This window comes from Telopea speciosissima, chromosome 11 (genome assembly GCF_018873765.1).
Source record: "Telopea speciosissima isolate NSW1024214 ecotype Mountain lineage chromosome 11, Tspe_v1, whole genome shotgun sequence".
Taxonomy (NCBI): domain Eukaryota; kingdom Viridiplantae; phylum Streptophyta; class Magnoliopsida; order Proteales; family Proteaceae; genus Telopea; species Telopea speciosissima.
Window position 1 is genome coordinate 52,333,889 of NC_057926.1, and position 25,306 is coordinate 52,359,194.

At 38.1% G+C, this 25,306-nt stretch overlaps 2 protein-coding genes across 6 annotated transcripts in view; both read right to left on the reverse strand.

Moving 5' to 3' along the window:
• LOC122645832 (MLP-like protein 43) overlaps positions 1-14,933 on the reverse strand; it is a 31,070-nt gene extending 16,137 nt beyond the window's left edge. Inside the window, exon 1 of the mRNA XM_043839214.1 lies at positions 14,694-14,933. Within this exon, the coding sequence (XP_043695149.1) occupies positions 14,694-14,880 (187 nt within the window). The 5' untranslated portion in view covers positions 14,881-14,933. The remainder of the gene's footprint in view (positions 1-14,693) is intronic.
• On the reverse strand, positions 621-23,782 carry LOC122645829 (MLP-like protein 43). Of its 5 annotated transcripts, none has more exons than XM_043839210.1 (4): positions 23,511-23,775; positions 9,256-9,359; positions 987-1,160; positions 621-665 (listed from the first exon to the last, which is right to left on the reverse strand). In XM_043839210.1, the coding sequence occupies exons 1-3, from the start codon at positions 23,695-23,697 to the stop codon at positions 993-995; spliced, it is 459 nt and encodes a 152-aa protein (XP_043695145.1). In that variant the 5' UTR covers positions 23,698-23,775; the 3' UTR covers positions 621-665; positions 987-992. The 5 variants fall into 5 exon arrangements, with proteins under 5 accessions (XP_043695145.1, XP_043695144.1, XP_043695146.1 ...); XM_043839209.1 differs by lacking the exon at positions 621-665 and adding an exon at positions 9,442-9,514 and having other exon boundaries at positions 972-1,160; positions 23,584-23,776; XM_043839211.1 differs by lacking the exons at positions 621-665; positions 9,256-9,359 and adding an exon at positions 9,442-9,514 and having other exon boundaries at positions 972-1,264; positions 23,584-23,782.
• Positions 23,783-25,306: the final 1,524 nt, after the last annotated feature.

A 25,306-nucleotide genomic window follows, 5' to 3' on the forward strand; every position in this document is an offset into this window, starting at 1 on the left:
TATTTGAAGAACTTTGTCAGGGGGAATTTTAATAAATGCTTTTTGGTTGGTGTATGAGTTCATACTACCACGTCCCATCTTTGGTTGATAGACTCCTATAAAATCCTTTGACTTTTATTAAATCAATAATCTAAAAAAGAATTTAAAAAAATGATGTATATATACATTGCCATTAATAAACATCCTCTTTTACCTCAAATAAAAAATAATAATAATAATAATAAACATCCTCTCACATACTCTCTCCTCCTTGACAATATAGGTCTTTTGTAAATAAACCGTCAGGCGCACCCTCTGATTCACTTTTTTTTAATATATAATAGGGTATCACTTTATTGCAAAGTACTGAGAAGTAGAAAAGAGAATGAGGGAGGAACACACAAACTCAGCCAAATTGCAATTACAAAGGCAGCGTGTAAATTCCTGTCCAAAAATTTATTATAAAGGTTGAGTGATCACATTTTTTATTCTATTAATAATACCAAGATCACTCGAAAAATACATAGATGTAGAGGAAAGAAAACAAACATTATCATGACACACAAACTTCTCAAATTATTAAGAAATAGGTACTCATAAGCAAGCAAGCAAGATAATCTACAATTAATTATGCTTTTAGTTGCAATGTGTGATTATTAAGAAGCCAAGCATTAGGGTTTAACTTCTTTATTTTTCGCTAAAAGATTCCATTAAGAAAAAAGAAAAAAAAATATTACAATAAGAGGTAAACTGGGGAATAAACAAACCCCATCAACCAGCCAAGCAGATCCCACCTTCAGCATTGCCATCAGTAGGGAAAGGAGGCCGCACCTAAGGAAACCGAAATCTCGGCCTAGACACGACGTTTAAGCAAGTTCGCTCACAAAATTAGACGGGAAATCCACGACAGTATCAGACACACCTGACTTTGCAGCGTCCCTAGCTAGAAAATCAGCAACAGTATTAGCCTCTCTATAGTAATGAGAGATCTTCCAGGGTTTAACTACTTGGTTCTAAGCTTGAAGAAGATGCGTGTCCAACCCCTTAGCAAGCTTGGTTGTAAGCTCCAAATAGTTAATTGGTTCAGGGACCGCCTCACTTAGCTTTTCATATTCTATGATGCATTTCACAAAGTTCTTCTCATCCTTTGTAAAAGCTTGCACATGCAGCTTGTAGTTTCTGTAAAGCTCTCCAAGAGGTCCGTCAAATGCATTCAAAGTGATTGATTTGTTCTCTTCATCTATGACTTCCATCTTGGCTTTAGTAGAGACAGTTGTATCCCCATCTGTGTTTGACAAAATGCAGCAAAGAAAAATATTAAAATTTCTCACTAGTAGTATCTATAGAACAATTTGCAGCTTTGTCAAACATCTTTGACGGCATTGTAAAACACACTACAAAAGAATCATTCTAAACACCCCATGATCAGCGCATCTAGTCTTTACCTAAGACATAGGAATTGATGGAGTTCAAGCTCTTTCCATCTCCTTCATGTATTTCAGACATTTGGATTTCATCAGGAAGACATTTGGAAAATAGAGTCCCATGATCTATCCAAGCATGAAAAATACTTATCTGCACAGGATTTGATCTCCATTTCAACTGAAAGCTTTCCACCAAGACCCATTGCTCCTAAGGTTCACAAGAAAATTGGAAAACAGATGAAATCCTCAAATTTTTTTTTCCCCCCCCCCCCCCCCCCCCAAAAAACCCCCCCCCCCCCCCCCCCCCCCCCCCCCCCCCCCCCCCCCCCCCCCCCCCCCCCCCCCCCCCCCCCCCCCCCCCCCCCCCCCCCTCGATCTTAAGAAGGGTGGGAGAGGGAAAAAGAGAAAGAAGGTAGTGTGAAGTTGAGAATTACATGGATTTATAATAGGGAAAAAGATCTCTACTTGGTGGTACGTTTCCTACGCCCTTTCACAGGACACCGTGAAATGACGCCTATGCCCCTTGGATAGATACCCAGACGTGCTGTGTTCTCTATTGACTGATCATGTTTTGATGTGCTATAATAATAATAATAATTCGATAATATTTGGTGTAGCAAGGTAATGGTGGCAACTATCCAATTAATTATTGTCTACGTATAACTGTCATTATCATATGCAAAAAATAAAAGAAAATTAAGTGGAAGTACGTTGGAGTCTTTCTTTATAATTAGGAGGGAGTATGTTTGTCTGCGTATAACTGTCATTATCATATGCAAAAAATAAAAGAAAATTAAGTGGAAGTATGTTGGAGTCTTTCTTTATAATTAGGAGGGAGTATGTTGTGAATTGTATCCTTCGTATCTAATTGGTTCTGAGTCAAATCAATTAATTCTACAGGTACCAATCCAAATTATAAAACCCTGATAACTAATGCCACCACGTTCAATTCGTTCCAATATTTTGTAGTCATATTGCTCGTAGACCCCATTGACTTCTCTTGTTATTGAGTTTTTTTTTTTCTTTTTTTTCTTTTTGTTGATCCCAGGTTAACACTGAGAGGGGGCGGGGAGGGGGTGAATTAGTGTTCTTAAAAAATAATCCCTAAATTCTAACTCTATGTTGATGTTAATGGAGAAGATTTCTAGCAAACCTGATTGGTCGGGGCAATCTCGTAATTACCAATCCTACAACACACATGCATGTCCACCTCACAACCACTGTGTGGCCAGGTCTACCAGACAGTGCACCCACTTTGCAGATCAAACACACTCCAATATATGCAATGAAAGTAAAGCAGACAAGACACCAAATTTATGTGATTCGGCCAAACTGCCTACGTCCATGGAGCAATACCCTATCCAGGGTTTCGTATATTGCTTAATACACTACTCAAATTTTGACTACAACAACAGCCCAGGAACTACAATCCCTGCTTCGGTTTGTGTAACAACACAAACAAGGGCAACAACCCCTTCTCCAATCAAGTCTCAACTTGAATGGAATAACAATCCATCAATTGAGAGTACAAGAATGTAAAACCCCCCAATACAAGACCCAACATTAGGGTTTTCACACAGTCTAAGGTTCCAAAAAGCAAACAACCTAGAACATCAAAAAATAGGGTTTTACAGAATTAGATTACTTCTTACAAAGTAATCCCAACAACCATGAAGCCTCTGATGCATAGAATCGTGTTTGTGTACGCTCCACTGCTCAAACCATCTTCAATATGGAGTCATCGAACATAAACTAGTGATTTCTTCAACTTTCTGTGGTCAGACGATGCTGAAACTGATTCCAATGGCTTCCTCTCGAAAAAAATACCCAATTTCAAAAACAAATTGGTCCAATTTGGACTTTGGATGGCCAAGATACGACCTTCCAAAGTTGACTGCTCCAAAAATTGGTAACCAGTGGCAAATCCGTAAATAAAAAGATTTTTCATGACAAACCGTGCACAAAAGGAAAACGTGTCAGAGATTTTCACACTCTCTGCCTTGGTTAGAAATGGGGGTGATGTCATGCCGACATCACACTCCACTACAAATTAATTATTTTATTTATTTCCTCCTTTTTTTCTTTTTCCTTTTAATGAACCAAATCTGATGCAAGATGCTGATCCAACGCTCGAGGAGATTCTGGAGTTTTAACAAAACAATGTTCATCCACTGTTTACAGAATCGCACGAAAAATGTAAGCCAAAATTTTGGCTAAGTATATAAGCTTTCGCTTATTCCAGATATGTTCCGTTTTCGCGCGTCGACACAAAAACATCTGTAACTTTCTCGTCCAACATTGAAATGACATAAGACCAGTTGCGTTGGAACCGTGACTTGACGAAATTCATTTCTTGTAAAGATTACTTCACCTAGAATTGCCATGAAACCTTCAAAAAATGACCTTAAAATCACTGCCATTGCATGAACCTGTGAAATCACAACTTTAACAGTATGAAACCTTCCCCTGCTGCTTCGCCCTTTTGCCAAACACTATATAAGGACTTAATATTCTGTTAAATGGTATTCTTCAAGTGTGGGTACCCCTGTAACCCTGTCAAATGATCAAAATACCCTTATAGCTATGTAGGTGATTGTTTGACCATTTCAGACCTTCCAAACCACCAATAGCTACTCCCACAACACCACTATGACCAAATACGTTGTTAACAATGACAACAACATTCCACACACTCCAATGGACTAACAGTCTCCCCCTTTGGAATTGTTGGCAACTCACTGCACAAAGTCATCTTGACTGTGTGATGCACTTCTCTCCCCCTTTAACAACAAGTACAAAGGGTACTGACGCTCCCCCTGCATGAAAGCTCCCCCTACTCCCCCTGCACATGTACCAGCAGAGGAATCTACTATGGGAGTATCTACCGCATTTTCCCAATCCCAATTTGGAGAAGAGCCAAATTGGTGTTCATTTCTAACAAATAAATTTTTTTTAAATACTTATAATTGGGTGGTCAAAATTAAACTTGCTTATTGTTTTAGGATAAAGTGATAGAATTTAAAGGGTGAAAACTAGAAGAAATTAATTTATTAATAAATTAATATCACATCAAATGTGCGATTTAGATGATGACACCAATATAATGTGGAATGTGATGACTACATATATTAAAAATACAGCTAAAGATGTTTTAGACGAATGAAAAGAAATACGAAACTCTTCCATGGAGACTGAATTGGTGGTGGGATGAGGAAGTTCAAATAACAATTAAAGTTAAGAAATTCAATTTTAAAATTACGTAAAAGAAAAAAGATGAAGCGATATCAATTCAATAGAAACGAAGTTAAGAAAATAATAGAGAAAGCAAAGGATACAAAATATGTGGATCTCTATAATAAGTTGTGAGCAAAGGAAGGAAAAGACAATATCTATAATAAACTAGCCAAACCGATGGAAAAGCAGAGCAAAGAATTTAACCATATTAGATGTATTAAAAGTGTGGAAGATAATATTTTAAGTTTATAATGGGAAAAAGAACGCTACATGGTCGTGTGGCCTCTACACCTAGACACAGGAGTGCATGAAATTGCTGTCCCACCCCTAATAAAACAAAAATACCATCTATATTGATGCCATTGTGCCCGCTCTCATTGGCTATCACGATGGTGCAAAGGGTCGCACGACCAAACAATGATCCCTTGCCCTATATTTTAATAGACGATGAAGAGATTAAAGAGAGGTGGAATAATTATTTCTACAGTTTTCTAAATGAAAATGATGCAAGTAATAGAATCTTAATAGGTTATAATAACCATCAAGGAATACAAATCTTAGATATATTATATGGAAAAATATGGTGGTTGAAGTGAAAGAAGTTTTAAAAAAGATGAAAACAGGTAAAGTAGTAAGCCCACATGGTATCCCAATAGAAGTTTGGAAGTTATAGGAATTTGTGGATTATTGTGACTAATTAGGTTATTTAATAAGATTTGGAGCAAAAAAAAAAGCCAAATAAATGAAGAAGAAGCATTGTGGTACCGATCTAGAAAAATAAAGGTGATATTCAAAACAATAATAATAGAGAGGAACTAAAAGAAGAGTGGGAGACGGAAAAGAGGAAGAAGGTTCTGAAGATGAGAAAGAGATCCTAAACCCTATACCCTATATCCTAGACCCTAAACCCTTAGTGTTTGGGTTTAGGGTATAGGGTATAGGGTATAGGGTTTAGGGTATAGGATTTAGGGTCTTGGGTTTAGGGTTTACAGTTTACGATTTACGATTTAGGGTTTATGGTTTAGGGTTTATAGTTTAGGGTTTAGGTTTTAGGGTTTAGGATTTAGAGTTTAGGGTTTAGGGTTTAGGGGCAATGAAAATCCTAAACCATGAAAATACCTATTATCTGTAGAAAAAAGAAAAAAAATGAAACATGCACCCCCCTCCCAAATTTAAAAAAAAAAAAAAAACGACGACCACCTAGGCCAGAAATCTGGCTCATGACTTATTCCACATAATAGTTTGGATGTTATGTATGTCTCGAATTCCTGGACTCGTTTTGAAGAATGACCCACTCCGACATTTTTGGGGGTGACCCTAATGGAACTTTTTCTGAGATCTGTGATGGTAGCGGAGGAGTATTTATGTTCTTTACCCGCTTTGTTGTAAAGTGGGAGATATGGGGTTTTTCGTTTTAGGGTTTCAGAGAGAGAGCAGCAGCACCGTTTTGGGTGTTCTTGAGGGATTTCCATTGTAACTTTGTCCGATTTTCATAGTGAAACAGCTTTACCTTTGCCCGTGGATATAGCACACCATACTAGTGTGTGAACCACGTTAAATCTTTGTGTCATCTTGCTCTGTTTTTGTTTTTTTTTCGTGTTTTGATTGGTGTCTTGCTCTAATAGTTGGGGTAATGGGAATGTAAGGCCAAACTAGAGGCATGTTTGTTGGGCCTTGAACACTACAAACCTTAACCAGAAAATGTCAAACTGGGATCAAAATTGTTGGAGACCAACCTTATTCCTAATTTCGAGTACTTTTTAAACTTTGTCTAAGATCGAAACCATAAGAAGGTGGCAATTCTCAATAGATCTATTGATGCATCCACGGAATATTGTCCTCCTTAAGAAAGGTTCTTGCACCTCTGTCCCCTCGTTTTGAGGAGGAGAGAGATAGGCACATGGGAGTGCTGGTGTAGGCCACGCTACCAGACAGAAAACTACTTCCCATATATTTTTTAAGGGAAGAGATTCTCTTGTCGGTTGAACAAAAGGAGTAATGGTGATGGTAGGATGAGAGGGAATGGGTACTTTCAAGAACTTTGTCAAATAGGGGGAATTCTAATAAATGCTTTTTGGTTGGTAGATGAGTTCAGCTTACCACGTCCCATATATGGTTGATAGACTAGAAAATCGTTTGATTTTGTTTTTAAATCAATAGTCTCTAATAATCGTTGTATATATACATTGCCATTAATAAACATCCTCTCACATCCGCTCTCCACCTTGACCATATAGGTCTTTTGCATACAAATCGTGAGGCACACCCTCCTTTTTTTTGGCTAAAAAGTTGATTATATTAAGAAGAAAAATAGAAGAAAGAATATACAAAAGTCACACTAGACTAAGCCAAATACTCCAACAAAATAGTAAAATTAGCCTCCCCCACCTTCGGCATGGCCATCAACAGGGGAGGAAAGCTCGTTACACTAAAAGAATACAAAGATAACAGCGCATCACAAGAAACGAAATCTTAGATGTCTCTGAGCATCCAAAAGTAATGATGCTTGCATTGAGGGAGGTAGGGACACCATCGAGCTTGAGATCTGCGATCCCGCAGCTGATTTGGCTAAAAAATCTGCAAGTGGGTTGGCTTCTCTATAACAGTGAGAAAGTTTCCACTCAATAGATGATAGAAACTGTTGGAGATAAAGCCAATCTTGTCGAATGAACCAGGGGACAACTTTCAATTATAACAGCAAAGTCACTGCCACTGAATCGCATTCCACCCACACCTTTTGACATCCTAGCTCCTTTGCTTTTTCCAACCCAATAATAGCAGCATGAAATTCAGCTTCAAAATTTGTTTTAACTCCAAGATGCTTCTTGAAGGAGAAAGTAACTTTAGTTAGTTCATCACGAACTATGCCACCAGCTCCAGCCCTCCCCGGATTCCCTAAAGAGCACCCATCTACATTGATCTTCACCCATCCTAGTGGGTGGGGGAGGAGACCAAAAAATTTCCAAATTACCACGCTGAACTCAAGTACGAGTAGGAACACCAAGGCGCCTTAATAAAAGCAGATCATCCACCGAAGAGATGTTGTTCTTGAATGTTGAAGATAATAAACCTAGTTCACGCTTCACTAGATCCCACACTTGGTAAGGTGAAACCTTTCGTCCTTCAAATCGTCATACTCCATCCAAGTGAAGTAAGGAATCAGCACTGATTCTGCAAGCCAAGCTTTTTTGAGAGAACAAATTCTTGCCTTCCTTTTTCACGAGAAGACATTAAAACACCTCTAATTTTCCCTCTGTCATTCGTTGGCAGCTTACCATGGAGAAGTCTCTAGGCAAAGGAGGAATGACGCGGTTGAAGGTATTTGCCCCACACCAGCGGAGCCCAGGACACCTTTGGATTATTCACCCGCGAAGCATTCCAAGCTGACTTGACTGAAAAAATTCCCTGAAGACGTTAAACCCCAAGAACAAGCATCCTCCACCGCCAGATTTGGAAGTTTCACTACCTTTGCCAATAGAAAAAATATTAGAAAAGCCAACGGATTCAACCTCAAGGAATCTCCATTCTCCATTTTCAATGATGTCAGCAAGACGTGATGTCATCCCTTTGAAAATGTTTGGATCTAAACCAAAGAGTTCTACTATTGAAGATTGACACAATGACCTATCCCACCAAGTCAGAATTTTTTGACCATCCGCAACAATCCATCGCTCCCATTCAGACACAAAAGTCCATAATCTCCTCACCCCAGACCAAATTGAAGAGGATTTAAAAACATTCTTGAGAAACCCATCTTTATTAACAAATCTGGCACAAAAAAATTTATTTATACCCGATTCACTATGTTTAATTTGCCACACAAGCTTGCAAAGTAATGCTTTGTTTACATCCCTCAATCGCCTAATTCCCGGTCAGCCCCCCTTCTTACTTTCCCAGGCACTTTTTTATCATATATAATATCATTTTATTGCAAAGTACTGAAAGAAGTAGAAAAGAGAACCAATTTGGATCCTCTACTGTCGAGCTGCCCAGCAGATCCGTGTTGCCCAGACACGGTGAGAAGCATAATGACCACCTCACCCTTGCCCAAGCGCCTTGCCCAAGTGGGGGTAAGGCGGTCATTGCGTGCCTCACCGTGTTTGGGCAGCACTGTCCTACAGGGTAGCTCGGCAGTAGAGGATCTAGATCCAGAATGGGGGAGGAATATACAAATTAACTCAGCCAAATGGTTATTTGTTTAGTGTGGGAGATGCAATTACACACAGGCAGCATGTAAATCCCTGCCCAAAAATTTATTACAAAAGTTCAGTGACCATATTTGTTATTCTATTAATAATTCCAAGATCATTCTATAAGATACATAGATGTAGAGGAAAGAAAATAAACATTACCATGACACACAAACTTCTCAAATTAAGAAGAAATAGGTACTCATAAACAAGCAAGATAATCACTAAGAAGCCAAGCATTAGGGTTTAACTCCTTGGTTCTAAGCTTGAAGAAGATGTGCATCCAACCCCTTACAGAACCTGGTCATAAACTCCAAATAGTTAATCGGCTCAGGGACCTTCTCACTTAGCTTTTCATATTCTATGATGCATTTCACAAAGTTCTTGCCATCCTTTGTAAAGACACGTGTATGCAGCTTGTAGTTGATGTAAAGCTCTCCAACATGTCCATCAAATGCATTCAAAGTCATTGATTTGTTCTCTTCATCTATGGCTTCCATCTTGGCTTTAGTAGAGACAACTTTATCCCCATCTGTGTTTGACAAAATGCAGCAAACAAAAAATAGGATTAAAATTTCTCACAAAAGAATCATTCTAAATACCTCTAGTCTTACCTAAGACATAGGAGTAGGAATTGATGGAGTCCAAGCTCTTTCCATCTCCTTCATGTATTTCAGACTTATGGAGATCATCAGGAAGAGCTTGGAAAATAGAGCCACAGGATCTTTCCAAGCATTAAAATACTTATCTGCAGAGGATTTGATCTCCATTTCCAACTTTCAGGTTGTTTTCTTTTGCATCATCTTCATATATTAGTCTGTTTTAATTCAAATTTCACATACTAGTTTCTGATTTTATTCTCCCTGAAATTCTGGTTCTGTTCCCTAAAGAATTCTGCTCAGTAGAACTGTTCTGGTCCTGCTACTTGTTTCCCTAGTAGCAGTAGGACTTCACTGAAACTCATTTATTCTGTTGTCAGGATTTCATCAAATTCTGCAGGTCTCAAGTAGACTATCTGATCTGAATTTCAAGTCATACCAACCAGTCTTTTGCAAGATATAAATTTTCTTTCATTCATCATTAAATAAGTACTTGCTTAGCGATTTCTCTGTTTCTCGTGATCCTGTGTTTTCAAACCACTTTCTAGTTTTTCTAGCTTGGATTTAGAGATCCTGTGCTCATAAACCGGCAAACACCCTTAATTGTGACTATCAAACAGTCTTTCTTTCTCTCTCTCTCTCTCTCTGGGCCATGCGATGAAGGAGAAGCAGCAGGTGAGTTGACTTTTCTTGTCTCTCTTTTATAAGTCACCTACTTATTTGCTGCCTGAAAAATCCTTTACCCCACCTTACCCTGTCCTGAAAATTTTGGTTCAGATTCTAATTCCCAGAATTCCAAATTCTTGCTGAATTCTAGAGTCTTGATTTCTTGTGAAATCCTAGTCTTGAATTCTAAGCTCAATTCTTAGAGTTCAAGAATCATGTTTTGACGTACAAGCTTTGCCCACTAATTCTAACACAGAATTTTGGAAATTTTATTTGGATGTCACTAATTCTGCAGACGTGTGAATCAATACTAGGCCAAAAAAATAATAAAAATGCAGCATACTATTGACAATTTCACCAAGGCAACACCAACATGAAACACAATACTTAAGTAGGTAAAACTTGAAACAAGGAAACAACTAACAGGAAAGCCACAATTCTATCCATTGATCAGAAGAGCAGTAAGCCACATATCCAAAACAGAAAGCCACATTTGTTCATATGCATGCTGGTGTAGGCCCATTAAAAAAAAGTTTTTAAAACTAAGATAGATGCAACTATTGACAAATTATGTAAATAACAGAACCTTTTACATGCTTGAATTGATATAACAGAACATGATTTCAAATAAGAATCAACACAAAACTAATTCTACTTATCATGTCAAAATAATTAGGCCCATACAAATTTCAAGCATGCATATACATAACTAGTGATAGAATCTTGATTCAAGCTATTAACCGATATGGGTTTAATCCTGAAACCTCAATAAGTAAAACAATCCATTCAGCAAGATGGGCAACTAAATTAGGACCAAAGATCCAAATTAACTGTCATTGCTAAATTAACTGCATAAAAACTATTGAGGAAGAAGCTAATGGAAACCGAAAGGCTTGGACAGCATAAAAGAAATCCATCGCCATTGTTGACTGGAGATAGATAATGAATTCAAAGGACGAAACAAAAAAGATAAAAAATGGGAGCAAGTGTAAACATGTAATGCAGCCAAGGCCATAAATTGATAGCAGAAAACTCAACAAGAAAAAACCGAATTTCAGAAACAAGAACCTAATCAGGCTAAGGAGGCCATTGGGTGATTTAATCCCAACAATGGAAACCCGAAAACCTTAGGCTAAGAAGGGAGGAGACAAATCTACCAAAAATCCTAAGCTAAGAAAGGAGAGAATTTACCTGCGACAGCGAGCAGCGGCCGATGGTAGATCGTTGACTGCAGAGACGACGGCGGCAAACCAGTTAAGTCTCTCTCTCTTTTTCCCGGCCATTCACTCCCAGTCTCCCTTTTCTGATTTCTGACTGTTGACTTGTTTGGTCCAACCGTCCTTCTAAGATTCGATTCGGTTTTAATAAGTATATTCGGTCTAATAGGTTTCAACCGCTTTGAAACTGTAGGTTTTAACCTGGAATGTTCAGTTTCGTTTTTTTGAATCAGAAATTGAACAGATAATTATTCAATTTAATACGATTCGGTTTAAATAAATAGTTTTTGGGGAAAAAGAACGTTGCCTGGTCATGTGGCCCTTGAGTCTAGACTAGCGATGTCAACTCCTGGCCCGGCCTGGTAGAATCAATCGAGCCTGCCCGATTAAAGCCCGGCCTGGTCCAGCTCGTTTATTAAACGTGTCGGGCTCAAACCCGACACGTTCACTAACCAGGCGGTCTTGGTGTAGGGTCCTAGCCCGTCAGGCGCCTGACTGGTTACAACCCGACTTGACCCGACCCTTCAACCTGTAAACTTTGTGATGGGCTTGGGCCCTGTTTGATTTATTGGTCCAAATCAGTTAGTGATATTAACTTTTGGTTGGGCTGGGCTGTATATTTTTATGACATTAACTTCTGTTGGGCTGGGCTTGATGTATTGGGTAAATTTTTATGATATTTTTTTTAACTTAAATTTCTTTCATGGGACATGGGCCAGCACGAGTTGCACTATTTCAGCCTATTTCTAATGAATCGATCATGTTCGAACGGTTGAAATATTCAATTTTAATGGGAAGGAACAGAAAAGAGATGGCAAGATGATACACCTCTTTGTAAAATTAAAATATTCAGTTTTAACGGGTTGCACCGTTTAAAGCCCGTTTATATTTAAACATGGCCATAGCCAGGCTTTGCACCATTTAAGGGCCAGTTAAGGACCGATTATAGACCGAAGCCCGACCTAGCCCAACCCGAATACTTAAACAGGCGGTCACGGTATAGGCTTTAAGCACTATGAGGCCTAGGTAGGCCTGATCGAACCCGACCGAGCTCGACCAGTTGACATCCCTAGTCCAGACATTGCAGCCCACAAAATCACCACCCCACTTCCTGTGATATAAAAAAACTCATCCATGTTGAAGCCTGTATGTGTGCTCTCATTGGCTTCTACATTGGTACAAGGGCCACATGACCAAGCACTGGTCTCGAGCCTATAGTTTTGATTTGGTTTTGACACTCTTTAGATGCTCGTGCTCAACTTTTATACTCGTCATGGCAAATTTGTAACATTTGAGGATCTTTCTCTATTGTTCTTAACATGTGGATTTGTTTCTATTGAGCATAAGAAGGAATGTCGAAAGTTCTCCTTTACTCATGATCAAGGGTTCACCCACAAATCTACCATAATCAATATTCTCCTTGTATGTTAAAGAAATGACGTACCCAATGCACAAGGCTCCCGTCATTGCGGGATCTGGGCCTCTGGGGAGGGTCATAATGTACTCAACCTTTCCCCTGCTTTTGTAGAGAGGCTCTTTCCAGAGACTCGAACACGAGACCACTTGGTCACAATGGAGCAACCTAACCGTTGCACCAAGGTCCACCCTCTTATTCTCCCTTTATGTTGAAGGTCCAAAAAAATGCTCTTCACTATTCCCCTATGTCCATCCAAATACAATAATAGACATTGGTGAAGAAATTCCTCCATCACTGTGTCTTAAGGAAAACTTGATCCTAGAGTAATTGTATTATCGAGTATCATTCTTAAAATCTAGTTTTTATCTTATGGAAAGGGAAATTTTATTAAACAATATCAAAACATACAAAAATTATCTATATATATATATATATATATATAGAGAGAGAGAGAGAGAGAGGAAATAACTGATATTAATTAAAACAGTGAAATGTTTGAAATAAACATGTGCGACTTATTACATCTGGCTAGGATCGCCAATTCGTTGGCTAACGAATCAAATCAAGGCAGTCAGTCCAAATGTTGAGACTTTTGATGTCGAGGTTGATCAAGCTATGGTATGAGCAAGACTTATATTCTATCAACAATTTTAATTACAGGAGCCTTCCTTTAATGAAATTGTACCCTTGTAGTTCCCATTTCAATATAAAAACCTACTTCCTTCTCTTCCATTTCCAATGTGGGACTAAGGCCTTGCATGACAATACTTTGTTTTTGTGTATTTTTGTTTATAAGAACAAAAAATACTAGAAATAAGTTTGTTACCATCAGTTCATTTTTTTTGTTCCTGAGCATGAACCACTTGAAAGAAACACAAAAAAACAGAAGCTTTAATTTGAAAATTATCTTTCCCAAAAAAAAAATGAAAAAATAAGGAGGGAAAACTACCGACACTACCCCCACCACCTCCACTAATGAAACTTTAACTACTGCATCTAGGAGGTAATGATGATGGTTGGATGTGAGGAGAGGGATATGTCATGAACTTTGTCCAATAGGGGGAGTTTTAATTAATGCTTTTTAGTCTCTGGATGAGTTTAGACCATATAAAAACTTTTGCCTTTTTAAAGACAATAATCTCAACAAAAATGTAGAAAATATTATGTACACACTAATGTTAATACACACCCTTTCATCCTTGATACTCTCTCTTGCAGTGCCTCTCTCCTGCTTGACCATGTGGGTCCCTTGTATATGAATCGTGAGGCACTCCCACCCATGCACCTATTGTTTGGTTTGAAAGATGCCCACCACATGTAAATCTCAAAAATTTATTATAAAGGTTTAGTGACCACATTTTTATTATAATATTCCAACATCATTACAAAAGTACATAGATATAGAGGTAAGAAAACAAACATTACCATGACACACAAACTTCTCAACTTAGGAAGAAACAAGTACTCATAAACAAGAAACATAATCTAGAATTGCAATTTTAGTTGCAATCATAAGCAAATTGTGATCACTAATAAGCCAAGCATTAGGGTTTAACTCCTTGGTTCTAAGCTTGAAGAAGATTCGCGTCCAAGCCCTTAGAGAACTTGGTTGTAACCTCCAGATAGTTAATAGGCTCAGGGACCTCCTCACTTAGCTTTACATATTCTATGATGCATTTCACAAAGTTCTTGCCATCCTTTGTAAAGACTTACAGATGCAGCTTGTACTTGCTGTAAAGCTCTCCAACATGTCCACCGAACATATTCAAAGTCATTGATTTGTTCACTTCATCTAGGGCTTCCATCTTGCTTTTGGTAGAGACAACTTTATCCCCATCTGTGTTGAACAAAATGCACCAAAAAAAGTTCTCATAAAAGAAAAAAAATAAAAATAAAAGATAAAGCAAAATTAAATTGAATAAATAGAATACAAAATTCCTTAAAGAGGGTAATTAATTAAATCTTACCCAAGACATAGCAGTAGGAATTGATGGAGCCCAAGCTCTTTCCATCTCCTTCATGTACTTCAGACTTATGGACATCATCAGGAATAGCTTTGGAAAATAGGGCTCCATGATTTATCCAACCATGAAAATACTTATTTGCAGAGGATTTGATCTCCATTTCCACTGAAAGCTTTCCACTAAGACCCATTTGTTCCTAACGTTCAAAAGCAAATATTGGAGGGTGGGAGATGGGAGATGGAAAAGAGAAAGAAGGTTGTGAAGTTGAGAATTGCGAATGCATGGATTTATACAATTTGGTTCTCCTCCAGCCGTGGTGGGAGCTGGAGGTAGGGGTGCAAGTTTGGCCCTGTCGGTCCAAACTTGCCCTGGCCCGCCCTGAGCCTGTTGAACAGGGCTTGGGCTGAGATATTTGGCCCTGAGGGCGGGTCAGGACTGGAAATTTCTAGTCCTGAGTTAGGGTCGGGTCGAGTTAGGGTTGAGGTCTTGAGCTAAGCTTGGCCTGGCTTGGCCCGACCCTGGTTTAAGTTATACTATAAAATATAAAGTGATATAATTGATACATTATAAATTTTAAATTTCACCCACATTTTTTTATATAATATATTATATATGAAGACAATAAGTATTATAATATATTTTATGTAAAAATGATAATGTTCTTCTAGGCCCATTTCAGCCCATGCTTTTCTTTCCTCCTCCCCATGATCAGGGCCAATCAGGGTCAGCCCGGCCCAACCCTGAGGGTGGATCAGGGTTGGATTTTTCTGGCCATGAATTAGGATCGGGCCAGGCCTGGGCCCAGCTAAGGGGACTTAGGGTTGGGCTAGGGTTCTATAAAGCCCGACCCAACCTGACCCTGTTGTAGTCCTAACTGGAAGGTCTAACCCAGCAAAAACACCAAAAAACAAGGGTGGTTTTGATCATTTCCAAGTGGGTCCTATGAAATGACCATAACCCGAATTTAGCTCATCTCTAGGGAGGCATGCGCCCAGGGTGTTGCCAAAGGGCATCCAATGGTTGAGTTGTGCCGCACACATCTCAGTGCATGTCTAGAGATGTGTATGACACAGTCCAACGACTGACAACACCCTGAGCATTCCCTGCTCCCTAGAGATGATCCTGATCCCCATAACACACCCTTTGTTTTTTAGTGGTTTTTTCTGAGCTGGACCCTCCAGCCCCCGCCACGGCTGGAGGAGAGCCAGATCCGGATTTATAATACAATCTACCAAATTTGGTTTCATTAAATACTCTTATCCAAACTTTCCCCTTTCATGCTAATTCTATCTCTTGGAGGTTGAGACCTCATCTTTCTCTCTATAAGTTTATAATTAATTTAATATCCATGATTGATTGAAAAATTTTACTTTTTCATTGGGAAATCTTACTAAAATATTTTGGCAATTAATGCCAAAAATTGTCCTTTTTGTCTCATTATTCTTTACCTTGTCTAAGAGAGCCCACTTGCCCCACCACTCACCAAGATATAATGTGCCTATTATTATCTTTTTTTGGTTTTTTCGTAAGAAGTGCCTATTATTATCACCTCTTGTACCATCTGTGCTTAGATGGGTCCCAACTCCCAATCAATGATGCAGCTTCGTTAAAAGCTATGGATCTGGAGAGGTAAGACACTCTTCTAGCTATTCTATGGATAAAAAATTAAATAATAAAGACCTAAATCCTATGGTTGAGAATTCAAATAGAAAAAAAAACCAAAATAAAATCCAAAATTCCCAATTATCAATGAGGACTATCATGTTGGCCCTTGAATTGATAGGACGTGAAATCCAGGCTTGCATCAATCATTAATTTAGAGGAACTTGAAAAAGATCAGATCAAAGTGGATGATCTTCACCATGCATTGGCCACCTCAGGAGATACGAGATATTCGGTGGCGAGTCCAAGTCCAATAGGGTCACATATATGGGTCTGAAAGCTAGAACAATTATGATTATAAAAAACCATCAAATCTAATTAAGTGTATTAATTTGGAGAAAGAACGCTATTTGGTTGCGTAGGTGGTGCATTTTTCACGTTGACAGTATTCTTACCGTTGGATTATGACTATCCATTTAAGACCCTTGATATAATTAAGACAATAAAAAAAAATCAATTAAACTAATTAAATATTTCATTCTGATGTGAATATTATTTTTACCTTGTAACCCGTAACCGATTGATATAATTACAGTTTAGCAAAAAGAAAATTGATTTAATTAAGTCAAGATGTTTCTCCCATAAAATCCGTCTCCCCCATAACCCCTAGGTATCTTCATTTTAATGTTCTTCTCCTTTCGTTAACTTTCTTTCTTACCTTTTTTTTTTGTTGGGGGAATTTCTTAGATCTACGAGATTAAAAAAAGAATTACACGATAAGTATATTTTAAATTTGTTTTATATTTATAAATTTGGATTTTGAAAAGATTTACCTAATCCTCAGATTATAGTGTTCGTCCCGTCCAACAAGAAAATATAATTAAACTTACTAAAATACCCTTTGACATCACTTTTTTCCTTAAAAAAAGGCTAATGATAATTAATCCTTAATAGTTTAACGGTTTGCACAACTCTCATTGAGTTCCCGGGCTGGCTAAGTGCAAGGTGCTTCACTCTATCTTGTTATCCCTCTTTCATTGGTTAATCACCTTCATGAGTCCTTGATTCCTTGTTTTAATCCTCTAGTGGTTATCACAGGTAGAACAAGTGAGTATTTGCTCTTTCTCTGCCCCTAGAGTAGCTTTTTTTTCCCCCCCCCTTCCTTGTAGAGGTTTGCTTGCTTAGAGGGGGAAATTCTGGCATCAACAGGGTAACGGCGTCCAGAAAACTCCATTAATGGTAGCATAACTAGTCAAATATCAGTAGTTTGACAATGGAGCACTCTTGACAGCGACTCCCTCTCTTTGTATTTTACAACACGAGTCTGTTCCCTCTCTCTCTCTCCTCCCCCACTCTGCTTCCCCCGCTCTCTTCTGTTGTAAAGTTTCATCAACAGTAGCTTTTGATTTCTTACATAGCTATTATTATTTTTTTTTTTTCCGAAATCCCTTTGATAAAGCTGGGATTTCATTCAATGTCGCTAAGGCAACAAGCCTTTCTGGAAGAAGAGCTGATTTCCACAATGTTAATGGCAAGAATCCCTTGAAAATAGAAATTTTGGTGATCTCAAGATCTGACCTGGAACCAGCGTTCCCCTAGGTTGTCCTTCGAGGTGTAAATCTTGAGTTTCTTGGTTCAAATGTGTCCTTTCTTCATGTAGTTCATTTTAATCAGCGGAACTAGTTTTTGATAGAATTCTCGAGTGTGATACTGTGATCATGCTTCGTAGAATATAATGAGCCAGAGCAGGATTGTTCACCTGACTCGCAGGGTTTAAGGTGGAATTCTTTCCGGTGCAAATATAGAGCTCTGCAAGTGAAACCGCATGGTAGCTGGACAGAACGCTTGTACGCCACCAGGCAGCGAGTACATCATGCGTATCCCATAACCACCATGACCCGACATCGCAAGGGTGCATGGTTATAGGTGCTGCTGTACCTCTCGCACTCAAGCTTGGTGAGGTTTATCACAGGGAAGGCCTCGAATGGGCACAACGGGGAGGGGAAGCCCGACACAGAGAAGAAGTGGAAAAAAAGAAAGCTAAAACAAGGGTAGAGAAAGACACATAGAGAGAGAGAGAGAGAGAGAGAGAGAGAGAGAGAGAGAGAGCCAATACTTACCAGTTTTCCTATGATAACCGGTAAGGAAACAAAATGATGTTAGAGGGTATTTTAGGAAGCCTAGTTATATTTTCTTATTGAATGGGAAGAGAACTAACTAATTTGGGGATTAGATAAATCTTCTCAAAGTGGACATCGATCGAGCCTACATGTGTTTTCTTTGGTGCTCATGATGAATCTCGCTGGCATCTCTTTCTATCTTGTGAATGGACTAAGCATATCTGGGCCTGCGGACCCCTCAGACTCAGAACTGAGCACCTAAGCAGCTCTAGTCTGGCACAGCTTTGTGCTACCCTCTTCCAATCCAAGACCATGGACAAACCAACAGCTATTTGTTTTTTTTTTCAGTTTTCATTATTAACTATTATTTCATTTGGATTGTAAGAAACAAAGTAATCCACAAGATGGAATCAGAAGACCCTACCCCTGTACTCAAACTTGTTACCAAATGGATTAAAGATCTTCATTTAAGACCACCATTGGTGCACAACCACATACTTGATAACATTGTGAATACATACAATGATGTAGATGCATCTACTAACGCTAACCAGGTTATGAACTTACTCGTTTTATGTTGTGTAGGTCTTTCTGAACCAAATGTAGGCCGAATAGGATGGGCTTACTGCATTTTGCTAGAAAACCAGAGTGTTTTAACATTTGCAGGGTTTGCCACTTCAACTGACGAAATGAAGGCTGAGCTAATTGGAATCTTGCAGGGGTGGAAACACGCTGTGAATGATGGAATCCAACTAAAAGAAATCTGGATCACTAATAAGAACCTTCATAACTTTTTGGTTGCCAAGCAAATCAATATCACCATTCCTTGGCAAATTGTTCCGAGTTTTTTTGAACTAGCTGAACAAACCTCAAACTTTACAAGTGTACAGTTTAACTATAAAAATAATATATGGACCAGTAGAATGCGCTCCCTAGCTACCTTCTCTATCACCAATAGGAATGTTATCCCCCCCTTACTCTATGATGTAAATATGTTTTTCTCACTCTAATGTTAATACAAGTACTGTTTCCATAAAAAAAATAAAAATTTAAATTATACTTATCTTATAATTATTTTTTTAATCTCGTAGATCTAAGAAATTTCCCCTTTTTTGTTTTTTTCTATCTTATTTTCCTTCTCTCCCCTCTTTTTATAGGATTCTCTCTCCCTCTCTCTTACCTGGCTGATTACCATGAAATAGGTAAGTGATATATGCGCGTCCAATCTCTCTCTCGCTCTCCTCTATGTCTCTTCGAGTTCAGATCTGCTACTCACATGGAGGATGGGTGGGGATAGATCTGAACCCTCCATGCCCATCCGTCCCCATGTTCTGTAATCTTCTTCTCCGTCCGTTACTTCTCTTTCTTACTTTTTTTTGTTTTTTCCCTCCCTACCCTCTTTTTATAGGAATCCCTCTCCCTCTCTCTTACCTGGCTGATTGCCCTGAAATAGGTAACTGATATATGCGCGTCCAATCACTTTCTTGCTCTCTTTCTCTCCCTCACTCCTTATAACGAATCCGTTTCCCTCTTTCTTACCTGGCTGATTGCCACGAAATAGGTAAGTGTTATATTCACACGTCCAATCTCTTTCTTGCTCTCTTTCTTATCTCCCTCACTAAACCAATTAAGCTGCAACTGGAATGTGAAGAAGCGGTCATGGCTGCAAGAATGGGCCGGGATAGGCTTGAAGAAGAAAAAGATTAAGATGAAAATACGTAGGGGATAAGAGAGAAAAAAAAAAAAAAAAAGTGGACGGATTTTCTAGGAGAGAATCATGTCTTAATTAATTCAAAATTTTTTTTCTAATGCAAAACCTTAATTATATCAACCGATAAAAGTAGTATTCATAAACAAATGGAATACTTATTTAATTCAAGGGAAATTTACACATACCCCCCTGAGGTTTAACGAAAGGATATTTTCAATCCCCAGGTTTGAAAAATTCTGCGTACCCCCCCTGAGGTTTGCAAACGGTAGCAGATAGGTTCATTCCGTTAGTTCATGACTAACATTGTTAAAATTATGATATGAAGTGACCACATTGCCCTTGTAAGAAAACAAAAAAAAAAAATAAAAAAAATAAAATCTGCAACTCTTCTTCCCCAAATCGTTTGGGGGAATGATGAGTTGCTAGAACAGAAGAAAACACAAATAAAATAAGGGTAAACTCCTCCTCCAGATCTGATGTTTCTGAAATTAAATAATCAAAACAGATAAATAGAAGAAACTTATACTTTTCATTAAAATTTCGTTTTCATTATCACAATCTATTCAATAATCGTGCCAGAGCACCATCACTTCTCCGTGTTAATTCGATTCGCAAATCCTATCAGATCCATGAAAATGAATTTTAATCCGAAGTGTGGGCATCGGATCTCCGCTGAGTAAGGGGAAATCAATTTTCTTCGCTTCATCTTCAATCTTCGAACCATGATCGGGTTCACCTAAACCCATCATCACCAACCATTAATCACAGCCAACTCTGAATCCCAAATCCATCTCTTAGCCACCAAAATCCACAATCCCAAAACCATTACACCGTTTCTTCTTCCCACTTTCTAAATCCACCGAATGAAGTTCTCTTAATTTTCCATTTCCATCCCCACTTACCCATTTTTTTCTTCTTCCCTTTATTTCCTTCTAAAACCCTGACCGAGAATCCCTGTTCCTATTTTCTTTCCCTACCATCAAAACCTACAGGAACTCATCATCCTCGATCTGCTTCTTCTTCTTCGGATCCATGGCCAGATTACGGAATGTGGCTCGGTGTTGGAAAGCGACATAATCCTAGAATGTGGAGTACTACTGGCGATGAACATGAACATCCGATGATGGAGATGGATGGAAATTTCGATTTGGATTTTCCCCCAATTTCAAACTCTAAATTTCTAAAGAGTTGAAAAATGTTTTGAAACCCAATTGCCTAGGGTTTTCTAGTTTAAAACCCACTCCTTTTATTTCTTTTAATCATAATTACAGAAACAAAAGAAAAAGTTTTGAAACCTGCAACTCATCTTCCCCAATTCGATTGGGGAAGATGAGTTGCAGGTTTTTTTTTTCCTTTGTAAGGGTAATTTTGTCCATTCACCTCTTATTTTTTTTGGGTTCTTCTTAGAAGGGCAATTCCGTCAGTTCAAGCCTAATTTTTAACAGTGTTAGTCATGAATTAACGGAATGGGCTTATGTGTTATCGTTTGCAAACCTCAGGGGATATGCAGAATTTTCCAAACCTGGGGAATAAAAATATCCTTTCGTCAAACCTCAGGGGGTATGTATAAATTTCCCTTAATTCAATTAGTCTTTTCTTATTGCCTTAATTATATCAAAGGTCTTAAGTGGATAATCCTCCTCATCTGATGGTAAAAAAATTGTTTGCGTGGAAAATGCATAAACACACAAGAGGAGATAGTGAGAGGGAGAAAATGACCCTTAATCATCATCTAAATCGTCAAGGACGTCATATATATTTGTATAGGACAAATGCCCATTGGAAACACCTTTTCAAAAGAATCCAAAGGATGTGTCTCTCTAAGATAGAAGACACTGAAGACTAGCCATTGCCAGCATCCAATGCATTATGGGCAGAGTGCAACACAATATTGTTGATGCCAGCGATGCATTAGATGAAGTTCATATGAGTTGTCAATTAAAAAAACACACATAACAGGCCCGTCACACACATCACACACGTGTGTGGAAACAACCCCCCAAAGACAAGAGAACGAGCATATAGTGAGCCTTCAATGGAACCCTACCGTTCTAGTTCCCGTTTCAATATATAAACCTCATTTCATTTTTTTTTCCATTTCCAATCTGGGATTAAGGATAACATAAACATGATAACACTTATGTATCTATGTTTTTTTATTTCTTAGAACAAAAAAAGAAAGAATAGAAATACGTTTGTTACCTTCGTTTCATTTTTTATGTTCCTAGGAATGAACCACTTGCTGAGAAACACAAAAAGAGAAGCTTTATTTTGAAATTTCTCTTTTTCAAAAAAATTAATTAGAGGAAAAAATAAGGATAAAAAACTATCAACATTGCCACCATCTCTAATGCAACTTCAACTATCGCATCTAGAAAGTAATGATGACGGTAGGAAGAGAGGGGACGAATATGTCAAGGACTTTATCCATAAGGGGAGTTTTGATTAATCCTTTTTAGTCAGTGGATGAGTAGATCATAGAAATTTTTTTGCCTTTTTAAAGACAATACTCTCAACAAAAAGTTAGAAAATATTATGTACACTCTCTCCTCACTAATACCCACTTGCATTTTCTCTCTCCTCTTTGATCATGTGGGCCCTTTGTATTCAATACTCTCAACAAAAAGTTAGAAAATATTATGTACACTCTCTCCTCACTAATACCCACTTGCATTCTCTCTCTCCTCTTTGATCATGTGGGCCCTTTGTATATGAATTGTGAGACACTCCCACCCATGCACCTATTGTTTTGCAAATCTAAAAAATTTATTACAAAGGTTTAGTGACCACATTTTTATTATAATATTCTAAAATCATTACAAAAGTACATAGATATAGAGGTAAGAAAACAGACATTACCATGACATACAAACTTCTCAACTTAAGGAAGAAACAGATACTCATAAACAAGAAACATAATCTAGAATTGCAATTTTAATTGCAATCATAAGCAAACTGTGATCACTAATAAGCCAAGCATTAGGGTTTAACACCTTGCTTCTAAGCTTGAAGAAGATGCGCGTCCAACCCCTTACAGAACTTGGTTGTAACCTCCAGATAGTTAATAGGCTCAGGGACCTGTTCACTTAGCTTTTCATATTCTATGATGCATTTCACAAAGTTCTTGCCATCCTTTGTAAAGACTTGCACATGCAGCTTGTACTTGCTGTAAAGCTCTCTAACATGTCCTTCAAACATGTTCAAAGTGATTGATTTGTTCACTTCATCTAGGGCTTCCATCTTGCCTTTGGTAGAGACAACTTTATCCCCATCTGTGTTTAACAAAATACAGCAAAAAAATTTCTCATAAAAGATAAAAAAAAAAAAAATCAAATTGAATAAATAGAATAAAAAATTCCTTAAAGAGGGTTATTAATTAAATCTTACCTAAGACATAGCAGTAGGAATTGATGGAGCCCAAGCTCTTTCCATCTCCTTCATGTACTTCAGACTTATGGACATCATCAGGAATAGCTTTCGAAAATAGGGCTCCATGATCTATCCAACCATGAAAATACTTATTTGCAGAGGATTTGATCTCCATTTCCACTGAAAGCTTTCCACTAAGACCCATTGCTCCTAATATTCTTCAAAAGCAAATATTGGAGGGTGGGAGATGGGAGATGGAAAAGAGAAAGAAGGTTGTGAAGTTGAGAATTGAGAACGCATGTATTTATAATACAATATACCAAGTTTGGTTTCATTTAATACTCATATCCAAAGTTTGCCCTTTTCATGTGGACTCGGCTCCTGTCAATCCGGGTAGCAATTGTTCGAGCAGGGATAAGGCGGTCAATGCGCCCATCTCATTTCAGGCACTATACACAGCTGCATGCTGCCCTGATTGATAGGATTTTTTCATTTTCATGTTGCTTCCATCTCTTTTAGGAGGTTGACACCTCATCATCTTTTTCTCATGATTGATTGAAAAAGTTGCCTGATCATTGGGAAATCTTACTGAAATATTTTGCAGTTATTTAAGAGAGCCCACTGGCGCCACCACTCACCAGGATATCAAGTCCCTATTATTATCACCATTAGCCAGTAAGGGTGTCAAAACCTAAACCAAACTGGTAAAACCGGTCCGGCCCAATCTGATTGAGCCTGATCCATACTGAACTGATGCATTATTGGTTCGGCTTTTCGGGTTAGAATATATTTCGAGTTCGGTTCAGTTTGGGCTAAAGTGATGGGCCACTTATTGGCCTGTTCAATAGGATCAAACCCGAACCGAACCAAATAGAACACTAAAACTAACCCCCAAACACTACAAATTCTACCTAATCCCTACTCAAAACCAGCCTATACCCGGGTTTCAAAGAGAAACCGAATTGAATTGAGATCAATATAAAAAAACCGAACTGAACCCGAGTCTAACCCGAACCAAAATTGAGCCAAAAGCAAAAAATCCTTATTGGTTCAGTTTCAGTTTTGGTTTGGTTTCGGTTTCCCTGAAACTCACACGGAAACTAAAAAAATCCAAACCGAATCTCTCGATTGACACCCTTAACTAGCACCATCCATGCTTAGATGGGTCCCAACTCCCAATCAATGTTGCAACCTCATTAAAAGCTATGGACCAGGGGAGTTAAGACACATTCTTCTAGAGGTGCAACTGAGAGTAAAAAGAACACAAAAGAGAAAGAAAAATATAAAGGGGAAGCTACAATTCTTCTAGACTGTAGTGAAACTCTATGTGATTTCAAGGGAAAAACTGTTATTTTTCAAAGATACAGTGAAACTCTTCTAGATTTCAAGGTTATAAACTCAAATGTCTACTCAAAGCAAATCCAATTCCAATGGGGTCTCACATATATGGGTCTGAAAGCCAGAACGTTTATGATTATAAAAAGCTCAAGGTACTACTACTTTAAATGTATCCACACACCTCCACAGTGAATTATTGGATATTTGTGTCCATCAAATCTAATTAGTTGTATTAAATTATATTATTAACTGTCCTAAATCATAAAGTGTTCACAATTAGGGACAATGTTGTGTATACTATTCATTAGATTGTCACATTGTATATTTTTCGAAAAGTAATTCAAGAATATAGATATGAGCATTCATATTGTATGTCTATTAATATGGATCACAATCAGTTGTTTAAGTAAGAAGAATCATGATATACATTTTAATGTACTAACTAAAGCGTTACGTATGTCTAGCGGAGATCATAT

What these genes read in the sequence shown, in the direction of transcription:
- LOC122645829 (XM_043839210.1), bottom strand. Translation starts at nt 23,697, where the DNA reads ATGGGTCTTAGTGGAAAGCTTTCAGTGGAAATGGAGATCAAATCCTCT. An exon ending in TTCCTACTGCTATGTCTTAG is followed by an intron (nt 9,360 to 23,510) that starts GTAAGATTTAAT and finishes TGTCAAACACAG; the next exon opens with ATGGGGATAAAGTTGTCTCT. An exon ending in GACATGTTGGAGAGCTTTAC is followed by an intron (nt 1,161 to 9,255) that starts ATCAACTACAAG and finishes GGAGAGCTTTAC; the next exon opens with AGAAACTACAAGCTGCATGT.